The sequence below is a fragment of the Hesperophylax consimilis genome, chromosome 6, assembly GCF_061612785.1.
Source record: "Hesperophylax consimilis isolate HC1 chromosome 6, BYU_Hcon_1.0, whole genome shotgun sequence".
Lineage (NCBI taxonomy): Eukaryota > Metazoa > Arthropoda > Insecta > Trichoptera > Limnephilidae > Hesperophylax > Hesperophylax consimilis.
The window spans coordinates 21956918-21971604 of NC_142841.1; the positions used below are offsets into that span (position 1 = coordinate 21956918).

The window sequence follows — 14687 nt, forward strand, 5'->3', positions numbered from 1 at the left end:
AAGACCACCGTTCAGAATTGAAACTTTGCACCTTCCCCTTCCATTATTATTTATATTTTCTTATAATTTTTTTTTACATTCGAAAAAAAAAATTTCATTTTTCAAACTTTTTATCGAGTCATGCTGTATAATATATTTAATGGTCATTTTTAACATATTTTATTTGATTATTCTTTGTATTTGGGGAAAAACGCCAGTTCCAACAATCTCATATGAACCCGAAAAGAACGCATCTAATATTACAGTGTGAGCATTTTATGCAGGAACCCTTTCGTATAACACAAATGTGTAGCTCTCCTGTAATCCTTTAATACTCGTGAAATAGGGCATAGTATAAAGCAGCGTCGTACACGGAGAAAAAATGATTCTGTTTGATAAAATATCAGTCATTTAGAATATATCAAGAACACGTGTTCTTTTTTCTAAATTTTATGACATCAGTATTTGAATTGTCGTCCGCATAAGACGTTTTCTTTTGAAAATAAAATATTCGGCCATTCATAATATATCGGAACACGTGTTAATGCAGCATTTCCTAATAAATATAACACATTTCAGACATTCTCATAAAAAACAGATTCGTGATTGACTGATACTTAGCTTGGAACTTTTCCATTCATTCGTTATAGGCCCGCAGTCCCATTAACAACAGGAAAACGAACAATTTGACCATATTATTAATAAATTAACAATATTATCAGTAAGTTTTCCACGTATACCATGATTAATTTTTCAAGATTTTTTTTTCATTTTAAGATATACCTAACTAAAACCGAAAACTACTTTTTCTACATAAGAAATTTATTTTTCTCATGCCCTATCTCTTAGAGGTTGGCTATCATCGGATAACCTTCACACTCTAGACTACAATTTGGAATTACTCCCCGGAACTGCTCTCGTAACAGTTACATGGACTACGATGCTGTGAATGACACAGGATATGAATTTGTGGAACATCATAAAAAAATAAAGCTAAGGGCGTCTTTTTTTTCAATTTTCGAATTCTATTTTTTTTCAACTCATCTTGTATGATAAAGAAACAGAAAGGACTACTAAATCAAGTAAAAACTAAAATATTTTGCTGTACAAAATACAGAAAACTAGAAGAAAAAATATGGGAAGGCACTGATGTAGGTATAGTGTGTAAAATAGGGTGTAAATATTACACATACCCTCAACCTTTATTACGCCAAGTGTGGCAACACATGTTAGATCGGCTTGGGGTTATGAAGAAGTTCAAGTCGTAGTTCTTATAGGAAGAATAGAAGCATTAGTAAGCAAAGAAGAGTAGGTACGTATCGTCAAGGTTATAATTTGTTCTCCAGAAGAAATCTACGAGTGTTTACAAATTAAAATTAAAATGCCAAGCAAAAAATTGTAGGTAGCTGAACGTTCAATGAGTTTAATAATTCTTTTGAGACGGTATTTTAAATACGCTGTTTTTCTTTCCATCTTTCAAATTAAAGTAGCCAAAGATTTCATAAATTTATTCACAAAAATGTTCTCGTTACGAAGATACTAACACTGCTAAGTATAAAAATATAATATATTAATGATTTATGTTTCTACATTAATTAACAGAACTATTAACTACCTCTCGTAATTAATTATGTATTCATCATAAACAATCTTATTTTACAATAAGATCATAAGCTGCCCATTTCACTGGGGAATTCATGTATCGAGGTGTACAGCATTACAATTATATTAAAAATTAACACTATAGTTATTCAAACTAAAATTACATTTAAGCAGTAAGTATAAAGTCGGCAACAATGACATTCTACTGACAATGAAAAGAGGTATGGTATAAAGAATTATTAAAAACAAAATAACGATAAATAAATAAAATTAGCTAAATACTAGCAGGTATTATAGTAATAATAAGTAAAAAATTAAGTACATAATAAGAAAATAATTATAAGTAAGTAATAATACGTACAAAGATTAAGTATACAATAACTTTTAAATTAATGAGATAATAATAAGTACATTAAGTAGATAATTATTAAGTTAATAATAATAATCGGGTAAATTAAGAATAATATTAGAAAATTTGGTTATAACATAGATAGTCATAGTAATGAAAATATAATCAATGATTTATTGGATTTATTAAAAAAAAATTAGGCGTAAAAGATAGTAATTAGATTAAAAAGATATAATTATACGTATAATAAAAAAATAATAACAGATTATTCCAGAAAAATTAAAAAATATTTTATTCCAAACTTGACGATAAACACAATATTATTTTACCACCTGAATCAGATATGCGCGATTTTTGGACTAAAATTTGGAGTAGAGATATAAAACATAACGAGTCAAGTCCCTGGATAGAAAATGAAGAACTCAATTTTTAAGGCATTGAACAAATGAGTTTTTCTAATATATCGGTTGAATTGTTAAAAAAAAATATTAAAAATACTCATAATTGGAAAGCCACGGGTTGCGATTGTATACATAATTTTTGGTACAAACGTCTGACTACTTTACATTTATTTTTATTTTTTTGAATATATTAACTCCACACAGGAGGCCCTGAAGAAAATAATTTCCCTCAGGGCCTATTTCATCTTTGGGGATGCTGTGTGGAGGGTCTTTTTGTAGAGAGGAAGGAGTGAACATGGGTCTTGAAGAGTCCCATGTTGTAGGAGGGAGGAAACACTGAGGCCGGCAGTTCGTTCCACAGCCGAGCTGTTGAACTTAAGAACGAATCGTAGAAGCGACCCGTTCTCATGTGACAAATGTCAACCCTGTACAAATGTTGGGCGCGCGTTTGGCGTGTATCCCGACTACGCACCGGTGCCGAAGGGATCGATGACGCTAGGTCCTCAGAGCATCTTCCATTGTAATACCGATAAAACAAGGACAGCATACATACGTGACGCCTGTGCTCTAAAGATTGCAGTCCGTTTGTTAAGATTGGGGAATCTATCAAACGGACCGCCCGTTTTTGCACAGAGTCAAGGGTTTTTTTCAGGTATTTAGGGGCTCCGGACCAGAGATGGCTGCCAAATTCCAAAGTATTACTGACTAGATTATCATTTGGATCCCATTTAGACGTAATCAGACAGGATTAGGTCTTTGAAACATTAAAATCGACGAGATTATTTTTACCCCAGGAGGAAAGAGTTAACCGTCCATCCTCTTTTGGCGAAAAATCTTTCAAAATTTGTCAGTCAACCACAAATTTTCCAAATTTTCTAACTAAAGGCATTACTTATATGTTGCCCAAAAGCGAAAATATTAATAATCCCTCTCAGTACAGACCCATTACATGTTTACCGACAATATACAAAATTTTAACCTATTGCTTGACAGATTTAATATATACTCATTTAGATGAAAAAATATTTTATCTGAACAACAAAAAGGTTGTCGCAGAAAACATATGGGATGTAAAGAACAATTAGTTATTGATTCTGTAATTCTAAAATAGATTGAAACTCGAAAACTTAATTTACATACTTGCTATATAGACTACCAAAAGGCTTTCGATAGTGTCCCGCACTCGTGGCTGATCAAAGTATTAAATATATATAAAATTAACCCCATTATTCTTAGCTTTTTGTAAAATATTATGTCCTTTTGGAATACCAATTAACTTATCAATTTAAAAGGTAAGAAAATAGTAATACCGGGCATTTCAATTAAAAGAGGAATTTTTCAAGGAGACTCATTGAGTCCTCTTTGGTTTTGCTTAGCATTGAATCCTCTATCTAAAATGTTAATTAAAAGCATGTTTGGAATAAAAGTTAAGGGTAATAACAGGGAAAGTAGTACAATTTCGCATTTATTATTTATGGATGATATAAAATTATTTTCGAATTCTAAACAAAATTTAGAGAAAATGATCGAGGTAGTTAAAAACTTTTCAGATGATATCAAAATGACTTTTGGTTTAGATAAATGTAGAACGATCCATATAGAGAAAAGCAAAATTTTGGATGGGGACGAGAGTATATTTAGAAATTTCTAAATTACTAGTATGAAAAGGGATGAGGTTTATAAGTATTTAGGATACCCACAATCAAATAGATTAGACCATACTTGTATTAAAAATGATATTAGGATTAAATTTCAAACTAGGATCAGGAAAATTTTAGAATGCAATCTATCTGCTAAAAATTTAGTAAAAGCAATAAATACTTGGGCAATACCTCTATTAACGTACTCATTTGGCAGAATTAAATATATATATATTTTTTTTTAAATTGAATACCTCACAAGAGTCCCAACTGCTCCCGTCTGGAGCCAGTGAGACTATGGCATCCCCAATCGGGGGATGTTGTGAGGCTGAAGGTAAATGGGGAAAGAGGAAGGTGGGGAAGTACCTGGCTATTCAGATCTAGTCACTAAACACGGCTAAAGCCATTTGGAGCAACGTTTCAATTCTGAATGGTGGTCTTACACCAGAGCGATACTGGTAGTATCTTCCACTCTGGAACGTGCCGCAAATATACTATATATTATTTTAATTAATTAATTGTGAAATAACACAAATTAATCAATCAAATAAAATTTATTTGCGCACGCCGGGTTCGAACCCGCGACCTTCGGAATGGCAGTCCAATGCGTTACCACTGGACTATGCCGGCTAATGGTCTAATACAGATTTAGATAACTTAGAAAGCTTAATTAGAACTACGCTAACAAAGTTTAATTGCCATCATCCAAATTCAGCTATAAAACGAGTTAATTTACCTATAAATTTAGGAGGTAGAGGTATAATCAAAATAACTTCTTTGAAACATAATTAGGTAGAAATGCTAAGAACTTTTTTTCCATAGGAAAGCTCATAGCTCAGAAATGCACAAAATAATTTGCAAGGCAGATAGAAATATTACACTTTTAAATTTATAGGATGAGAATGCCAACATTTTTATAAATTCCAACCAGGAATTATTAGATTCCTGGTCAAATAAAATTTTACACTCAAAACACTTCAATTATCTCAACCAAACGTATGTTGACAAATTTTCGTCAAACAAATGGTTGAGTATTGGAGAGTTGAGCGCAGAAATAGAAGGATTTATGCTTGCCATTCAGGATAGAGTCATTAATACTAAAAATTATAGAAAGCATATAATCAAAGATACAAATCAAATTGATGATTTGTGTAGAAAATGTTTGGCTTTTCCGGAAACTATAGAACATATTATATCGGGATGTTCTATATTAGCACCGTCCGAGTATACATTTAGGCACAATCAAGTTTTAAAAATAATTCACCAAAGTTTGGTAACTAAACATAACTTGATTGACTGCCGTAATGTAGTACCATATTATGAATACGAACCAAATTCATTTTTAGAAAACGAATTTTATAAAATATATTATGATCAAACTATACTAACAGACCGAACGATTAGTCATAATAGACCCGATATAGTTTTACATGATAAAATTAAAAAAATAACTTATATCATTGATGTCGCTATTCCAAATTCCTGTAATATTAAAAATCTGCTAATGAAAAAATAAGAAAATACACAGATTTAGGAAATGAAATAAAAACAATTTGGCATTCTCAGACTATAAAAATATTACCATTCGTTATTTCGGCTACTGGCATTATACCTAGCTCTCTCATTAAAAATTTAGGCGTATTAGATCTATCAAAAAATTTATATATAAAGATGCAAAAGTCGGTCATTTTGAATACATGTAGGATAACGAAAGATTTTTTAAATATTTATGTTTAGAGATCAGTAGGATTTATAGGCCCTGTTAGAAGTTCTACCAAGCCGAACCCTCTGATATGAAAATATCTGGAGTCGGTGAATTATTTTCCCATTTGATCTCTGGTGAGTTGATGTGTTGTTCTTGTATTGTTTTGTATTTATTTTGCTTATATAATGCACTTGCATAGTGTTGATTGACTAGATGATCATTTGTTGAAAATTGAGTGGAAGGGTTTAGTTTTTCCTATGGGGAAAATTTAACCCGGACATAAAATCGGAAGTAGCAAAAAAAAAAGTTAATATTAAAAAAATGCATAATAGTAAGTAAATATGGATGAAAATTGTTATCACAAATATGTTTTACCGAACAGCATATTGATTAATGCCAATTCTTAACGCGTTTCTAATTCAAACATCCTGTGTTACTGTTTTCTATGATTTTCGAGACACGCGCTCGCTTCGCTAAAGTATTCTTAAATGTGGCATATGCCGTGAGGCCACAAGAAATCCTGAGCGAACCGTTAGGTAACCTGGGGAAAACCTGAGTGTAACCCGAGAAGGACCTGAGGGCAACCAGAGGGTAACACTAGTGAAATCTGGGTTTAAGCTGGGGGTAACCAGAGAGAAATTTGGGGAAAACCTGAGGGTAACCAAAGGGAAATCTGAGGGTAACCCGCGTGAAACCAGAGGGCAACCTGAAGGAAACCCGATAGAACCTAAGGGTAGCCCGGGGAAGCTTGTAGGTAACCTGCTGAAAACATAAGGGAAACCCAAAAGAAATCTAATTTTAACCGAAGGGAAACCTGAGGACACCAGTTATCTTTGAAGAGTTAAAACAAATAAAAGGTGTAACAATAATGATCACATAAATATGTTAACAGTGTGTAGCTAAGTAACAGAAATATTCGAACGGCGAAACAACTGTCACGCATTAGAATAACCTAGAAGAAATACAAATACAGAAAGTCACTATCTGATAGTATTATTACCCTAGCGTCTGGACGATGTAGGCCCTCTGATTGGTCACATTCAAAATGTGTGTTTCGGATAAATTCTGCATAAGGGGTCTGCAGGCAAAAAAATACCACTCTGCCCCTCAATTTTAAGAAATCGTACATTAAAATTAAGACCCGATTTCATACGTGAAATAGAATCGCCACATGTAGTACGATATTTCTTCAAAAATATTGTTTCTGCTCATATAATTTTTAGAAAATATCGATGAAAATATGTTTTAGAAAGTTCATAATCCATTGGATTAATTACATTACACTGAAAATTATCCACAATTACATGATTATGTTTAACGTTTATAAAAAAACACGCGTTCCTTCAATATGGCCGACACGCATGGCGGCAATAGATGACCGACAGAGCGCACCTCTGGCGGTATAAGAACGAACCAAATAACTGGTGCGAAAATTTAAATATGTAACAATACACATAGTTAGGCAAAATTACTTGACCATTAACAAGCGTATAGTAAGAAGATTTCTTCTGGAAGCATATCACTTTGCAATGGCATTTTTCATTATAATTTATATATTTTTTGCCTATTAATTATATCTGATTTTATATTGACATGTTTTCTATTTTCTAAAATTTCAAAATTATTTATTTGCAATGCATTAATCCTGAGTGAAGTATTTTAAGACCTGGACCTAGACCTCGCTTGTTTGTTAATAAATCTATGATATAAACAAAACTCGATGTTTTAATAGATAATAATGAACATTATATTTTGATGAAATTAATGAGTAAAAAACACATCAATTTATCTAACAATGAATGATCTAGTCTATACGGATATTACATTCGTTCCATTTAACAAACCATGACGCTTACAGTGTAGATATTTCAATGTATTGAGATCAAGTTTAAATAATTACTATCAACATGAAATCATTCATATTAGATGCAAATTATTTCCGGCAGAATTTTTGTTCCTGACGACTTTAAAGTGCGTTGTTTTCACGTCAATTTATGTATAAAAAGGTAAATAAATACATATCCATAGTGGGAATCAGATTGCCAACTGGTTTGTCTTTGTAAATACTCGAATTTGGATTAAAATAACAAGGTTGAAGGTGACAAATTGACTTTCCACGTAGATAGGCAGTCGGAATAGAAACCAAAAAGGATAAACTATTTTTGAGTTATAGTACGCTCAACGAACATTTACATTTTTATTTATATATATATGACTGATTCCTGACATAATTAGGAAGGCGATATTTATAAATCATTTTGTTTATGAGACTTATGAATCTTATGGTGTTATTTTTTTTCAGGTTGTGTATTTGAAAATGTTGTGGAATCAGTGGATGATCGACTCAATAGGAAAATGGATTTCCTAAATAAGCTGTCCTCGCAGAATATTCTCTGGCAAAATGTGAGTTATCAATGTATTACTTTGTGTGGTCTACCTGCATTATATATTTGAGATGATGGTACAAATTTGAAACAAGCTGCCGGCGTTCATTCTTACCTATTTTTTGACTTTACGCTGCCAAATGGTGATGATTTAATTCCCAAGTATTTTACACATTACACACAAGAGTTTAGAAGACAAAAAAGCTTTTATTCTTCTTTCGGATGGAGGAAATAATAAATTTGTTTATGTATAAATACATACATACGTGCCCCACACGGGCAAATATATAAATAAATACAAATATATGATAGATGAATGTGTTTGTGTAATAAATAAGTGGAATAGTAATCAGGAACTAAAATTTTCTATTTAAATCATATAGAACTCATGCAGAAGGATACTATTACGCTTAGTTATTCTTATTATTGAGGTATGTTATTATAGCCTTCTTGTAACTTTATTCCGTGCAGTTGAACACAACTAGTATTTCTACCAAAGTATTGCCAACTGCACGTAATCTAAGTACCAACGAATAACTCAATGACTGAAATTGGTGTTGCAATTAAAAAGAATTTTCGGTCGAATAGTTCTAGTTGTTATTTGGAAAGTAATTAGGCTGAGTAAATCAGGGCTGTCTATAATACCATTATTTGTTTTAAATAAAAAAGTCAAGTCTGAATTAAATCTTCTATGTGAGTGATATTAATCTTTCATAAAGTGGATTTAATTTATAGTTCACAATATAGACCGAGTTTATGGTTAAAATATCTTAGATATGTATGGTACTGCAGAAGTAGGTACTGTAGGAGTAGATACTGTAGGAGTAGGTACTGTAGGAGTAGGTACTGTAGGAGTAGGTACTGTAGGAGTAGGTACTGTAGGAGTAGGTACTGTAGGAGTAGTTACTGTAGGAGTAGGTACTGTAGGAGTAAGAACTGTAGGCGTAGGTACTGTAGGAGTAGGCACTGCAGAAGTAGGTGCTGTAGGAGTAGATACTATAGGAGTAGGTACTGTAGGAGTAGGTACTGTAGGAGTAGGTACTGTAGGAGTAGGTACTGTAGGAGTAGGTACTGTAGGAGTAGGTACTGTAGGAGTAGGTACTGTAGGAGTAGGTACTGTAGGAGTAGGTACTGTAGGATGTGATGAACTTGCATTGGGATATTTTTTTCCGTTTATTGTAGGAATTAATGAATTCTGGTTTCTCCAATCGAAACGTGAACAGAGGTGACATCTAGTGAAGGTACTAGGTAAATGAAGAGTTCAGGGCGTGATCGTTTTTTTTTTATCTACGCCAAAGGATGAAATGCCACCAATCAGAGGGGTCGGTGAATGTTCACATTAGGCAGACAACACCCACCATATTGAGTTATTATCATGGAAAAGAATCTTTGGGTATAGTCTCACGAAATTGTGACATCTCCAGTTGTCTATTTCAAAACAAGTGCTTGAATTTACGATGCTATCTCATAGCGCCCTTCGTGGCAGCAGGACGCGTCCTAACGCTTCCTCCAACCGCTTTGTGTTTTTTTTAGTATTTTCAAGGGAAATGAGGCAACATCCCTTTGAAATTATTTTTAAAATCAATCCATCAACATTTGAACTTAAATAAAAATAAACTTAATAATTATTAGAACTTTATAATATGTGATTTGAGTGCAGTGTTTTAAAGTGAATATTCTGAAATTTGCTCAAAAATATTGGTTTTTCGAAACGAACGGCGACCGGTAAATGCACTCCAGATGTTGCAACAAAATTCTCGGAAACTGGGCAAGCTTGGACACTGGCAAGTTTTTTACTAAGCCCAGGGTAATAATTTATTACCCAACCGTCGCTTTATTACGGACAGAATGCACCACTTCAACAATTACCAGGAACAGGATTACATGGAGATAAATGATGGACTTGCCAAACGTCACAGCGGTGCTGCCAGGGTCTCTTATCTATGTGAGGTGTCAGCGCTTTATTAGCAGCAGATACATACCTGGACGCTGTTGTTGGACGCGGTGGACTCTCTTACTGCAGCAGCTGGTCCAGTTCCTTCACCACTTAGGATTCTTGCTGCAGAGTCTCCATCTTCTATCTTCGTAGAACGTCACAGCGGTGCTGCCAAGGTCTGGTATCTGTGAGAGGATAGTGTGTCAGCGCTTTATTAGCAGCAGACACATACCTGGACGGATGACGAACCTCGTGCTGGCACTGTTGGTGGACGCGGTGGACTCTTTCGCTGCAGCAGCTGGACCAGTTTCTTCACCACCTGGGATTCTTGCTGCAGAGTCTCCATCTTCTATCTTCGTGTCACCTGTTCCTTTACTTCATTTTACTTAACTTAACTTCACTCTATTTTTGTAATATTTATATTTTCTGTAATACCTGCATCAACTGTAAAGCGCCCCTGAGGTGATATCTCACAAAAGCGGCGCTATACAAATTATCCAATAATAAATAAATAAATAAATAGCAAAAAAACTACGAACATGCACCAAGACCTCCATGATATTATTGTGAATTCTCAGATCTTTCCCAGTGGGGTAGCAGTAAATTTGGCCGGTGGGGGCGAATAGGAAAAAACCCCTAAGCCCTAACCCCTAAACAAAGTCAATAAAAAACTTTTCAACTCCTCTAGGCAATGTTACTGAGTGACTTGTTACGTAGGGAATGCGCCGAGAAATATAGTTACGTAATTTTGTTAAGGATTTGGACGAATTATAATTATGACTAGCGAGGTAAATCACATTTTAACAGGTTGAGTCTGGAAGTTGATTAATTAAAATAATATCTCGCACAAAGATTTAAAAATAAAAATATTTTATAATAAATATTTAATAAATCCTATACCGTGTTGGTACTTAATTACTGTACTGAAATGTTGGTAGACAGACACGCCACTGAGCTAAGGGGGTCAAGTTTCAATCTTTGAACCAAAGGGACTGACAGCTCAACAATTTATTGGTTTCGGGATAGTCGAAGTTAATATGACGGATATTGAATTTATAATATATGTGTTTTTGAAGTGCGATTCTGTCCTTAAATGTACAAAATTTTCGGATTTCGTAAACATAAATTAGATAACTGATAAATGACGGGGCGGGGTTGATTTGGTGGATGATTTCGGGATACGACGAGAAGACGGTTGTGAGAGGAGAGTCAATGTTTGAAAGACGGTCAAGACAATCAAAACAGAAAAGATTAGGGAGCTTTCAAAGACGGTCAAGATAGTCAAGTTCAGTCGAAGTCGAAACGGGACTTCAAAAATTTACTTTGAATTAAAAAAAGAATAGCGATCACGGTTAAAATCAATTAGGGTAGAAATTGTGATCTAACAGCATGAGTATCTTACTGCATGTGAGTGTGTTTGGTTTGTATAATTATTTGGAATTCACTGAGATGATGAATTGGTAAGTCATATTATAATAAATAAATAAATATAATTACTAACCCTTATTTTCTGTGGATTTCTCAGAGACGGTAAATGCGTTTCACGACGAGGTAAACATAATAATTCAATTATATTTTGAAGTCAGAGTATTTAAATTCAATGAAATCACTTATCTCGAGGATAAAAACAGAGGTTAAATAAGCTAAAATATATTCAATACTTCCGAGAGGTAATTATTATGTAAAAATTTTGGACAAAAGGATTCGTGTAATTATTTAATGGTTGAAGTCCGGACCTTTTACCTCTACCGAAAAGTTTATCACAAAAAAAGTCATAAATTATTGATTGCCCTGAAGCCGATGGGTACTTGACCAATTCAAAACAAAAAGGGTGGCGTTCGTTTTGTGTCGAATGCATTAGATGTAAACTGAAGTATTTAATTTTTGACCCATTTTAGATTATTAAACAATAGGAATTCGTTGTACCTACGACGTCCTTTATTTATATGAATTTAAACATCAGGTTTCCGGCTAATGTATTTGTTGTAATTTAATATAACTTAATAATTCTTTACTAGTTATATCTAACGTCTGTATTTATGCGATGTCTAGAATAATAAGAACGAACGGTTTTAGGAACTCGCCGCCGGAGTGCGGGTGATTCGTAACAACATTCAAATACCTACGCAGAATAATAACGATAGAACTAAAATTATAGTAATAAACTTTGACATCTGTTATTTAAGAATACGTTCTGGTATTTGCCTTGAACATTCAATATGTCTAGTATTACCACACTTATTCGATCACTATTATCACTTTTTTTATTTTTTTTTAAAGAAAGACAAACATTCTCGGGTTACGAATAACCTGACAATATTTGAAAATCTCCTATTACCACCACAGAAAGCTAAAAATGTTGCTTGTGTTGTGATGGAGGACTTAGCCGGCCGAGGAATTGAACACACTACGCCCGAGTGGGACCCAAGCGCGATGTCAACTCGGCCACCGACCGGTCAAAACCATGTACCGCAAGTGCACCATTATTTCAATTATTTAAACTACGTACATATAATAATAATAATACTTGGATGACTTGTATAGTGCCGTTTTTGTGCAAAAACACCTCAGGGGCGCTGTACAAACTTATAATACATTTCTACAGTGATATATGTTATTACTTAACTATTTATGGAGAAAATATACAGTACAATACTTACCTGGTAGGTCACTTGAGATTAACACTTACGTTCTACTAATATCTACTTCCGATTTCGTTTTACGAACTATGTGAAGACTGGGGTGTATTTAATTCATCACGGGGGAGAGCTCTATGTCAACACATGATTTTCATTCATCTTTCAATCGGGATAACAAAGTATTGAACGGATTATCACAGCGGAATTAAGGTAGTTGCCGATAGAACACATCTGTCTGGCTTCCCTATTATTTTAATTGCGATTGTCGCTCACATGAGTTTAGCTTGGGACGGAGTATGCGACTTTTTCGTGGGCTATTCTATCTTACCAAAGCGATAAAAAGCGATTGAAACGATATCGGTTGACTGGCTTCCCTAATTGGAATTTTTAGTGTTAGCACAATCGGAACCCTGGGAACTGAAAGAGCGTTTATTCCAGTAGGATGGCGACGGCTTTTCCTACGTCCTTATTGTTGGTTGATTTATCCCGTTAAGGCATTGGTTTCTATCGAAGGTGTTGGAAGACCAGCCTGAGATGGTCACCCTGGATTAGACCCCTGTTTCAAATTACTTTCAGCTGGTGAGATGACGTTTTTACCGAGTTACCAATCGAAGGAAACGAAGGTTGCTTATGGGCTTTCCTACTCGAGTTAGCGTGGTAGACAAAGGAAAAAAGGGGATAATGGCCATACTATCCTTCGCTGACATATGGGGGAGATTTTTTCGTTGGCAGAACAAAGATATCGTGACGAATATGAAGTTGTTTCGACGAATTTCCGAGAGCCTTCCTGTCACACCCAGGTAATATTTACCCAAACTATAGGAGGAGAAGACTTCCAGAATCAGGTTAAAAATGGACCCTGACCGAAAAACGTTTGAGGTGACCTATATCGGATGATTTCAGATTCACGATCGGATGATTTCTATATCCCTGATCCTTATCACCGGAAGTCAAGAACACAATTTTCTACCACACTTCGAAATTTGACGCGAACGAAAGGTAACAAACGATAAAGTGAGTGATCATGACTTGAAAGTGGAGTATTAACTTCCATCGCGGTAACATTCGTTTTTTCGGGAGATGCCTTCATTCAATATAAATATCGCTATGACTATTGTGACTGCGGACGAAAAAATGAAGTATGTTCTGTATTGTACATATAATACACATGTGTCATTACCTCTACTAGAACGAGAAGCAGTAAAGGCAGAAGCTAGGAACTATTGGAGAATCGTGACTGCAGAGGCGAAGGCGAAGAAAACTGAAGCCTAATCTAACTTATTCTTACAAGCGAAAACCAGAAGGATGTTCACGGGACTCCCGAACTCCTGACATTTCCGATGCAAGCCGCTTCGGTATATGTTTATGTTTGAGGTTATTGGAGTGGACTCCTTACTTTCAACATTCTGGCAGAAACTTTCTCATCATTGATTTGGGGTAGGTTGACGCGACCTCAACTTCACGCCACCCACGTACCTCGAATGGTTCCTGACATCAGGCTATCATGCCCATCGAACCGGAGCAGCTCCTTGTACCTAACGGTAAAAGATGAATCTTCATTAACCATCAACATCATCATAATCTTTATTTTTCGGAATAACTTTATTGAGTAAAACCTCAAATTGTAATATTTAAATATTGAAGACAATATTAGTGATTTCTAAACGAAAATCTGAAACAGAAAAATCAGAAAAGGAAACGGTCACATCTGGGACTCGAACCCAGGACCCTTGTCTTTCCGGGACAGTGCTCTACCGACTGAGCTAATGGGACCCTATTCCCCTCGGTCACTTTTAAACACTTTGAAACAGATTTCAGATTTTCGTTTAGAAATCACTAATATTGTCTTCAATATTTAAATATTACAATTTGAGGTTTTACTCAATAAAGTTATTCCGAAAAATAAATATTCATTCTAGACTTGCAGAAAAGTCAACAGATGTCGCACATTAAAAAAAATAAAAAATAAGATAGGTTTATCTAAAAAGACGCTGCCTGGATTGCATTTAGTTCGGGTTGAATCTTGCGATCATACATAAAGATAGTTGCCAA

The 14687-nt window shown here is 34.4% G+C and overlaps 1 protein-coding gene and 1 long non-coding RNA gene across 2 annotated transcripts in view; one reads left to right on the forward strand and one right to left on the reverse strand.

Annotated features, from left to right (window-relative positions):
* The window catches only part of LOC149423062 (uncharacterized), a 55586-nt gene that overhangs the window by 37804 nt on the left and 3095 nt on the right, over window positions 1-14687 (reverse strand). The gene's annotated exons all lie outside the window — the stretch shown is intronic.
* The window catches only part of LOC149423063 (carbonic anhydrase 2-like), a 40105-nt gene that overhangs the window by 4683 nt on the left and 20735 nt on the right, over window positions 1-14687 (forward strand). The window contains exon 3 of the mRNA XM_089632446.1: window positions 7979-8079. Within this exon, the coding sequence (XP_089488572.1) occupies window positions 7979-8079 (101 nt within the window). The remainder of the gene's footprint in view (window positions 1-7978; window positions 8080-14687) is intronic.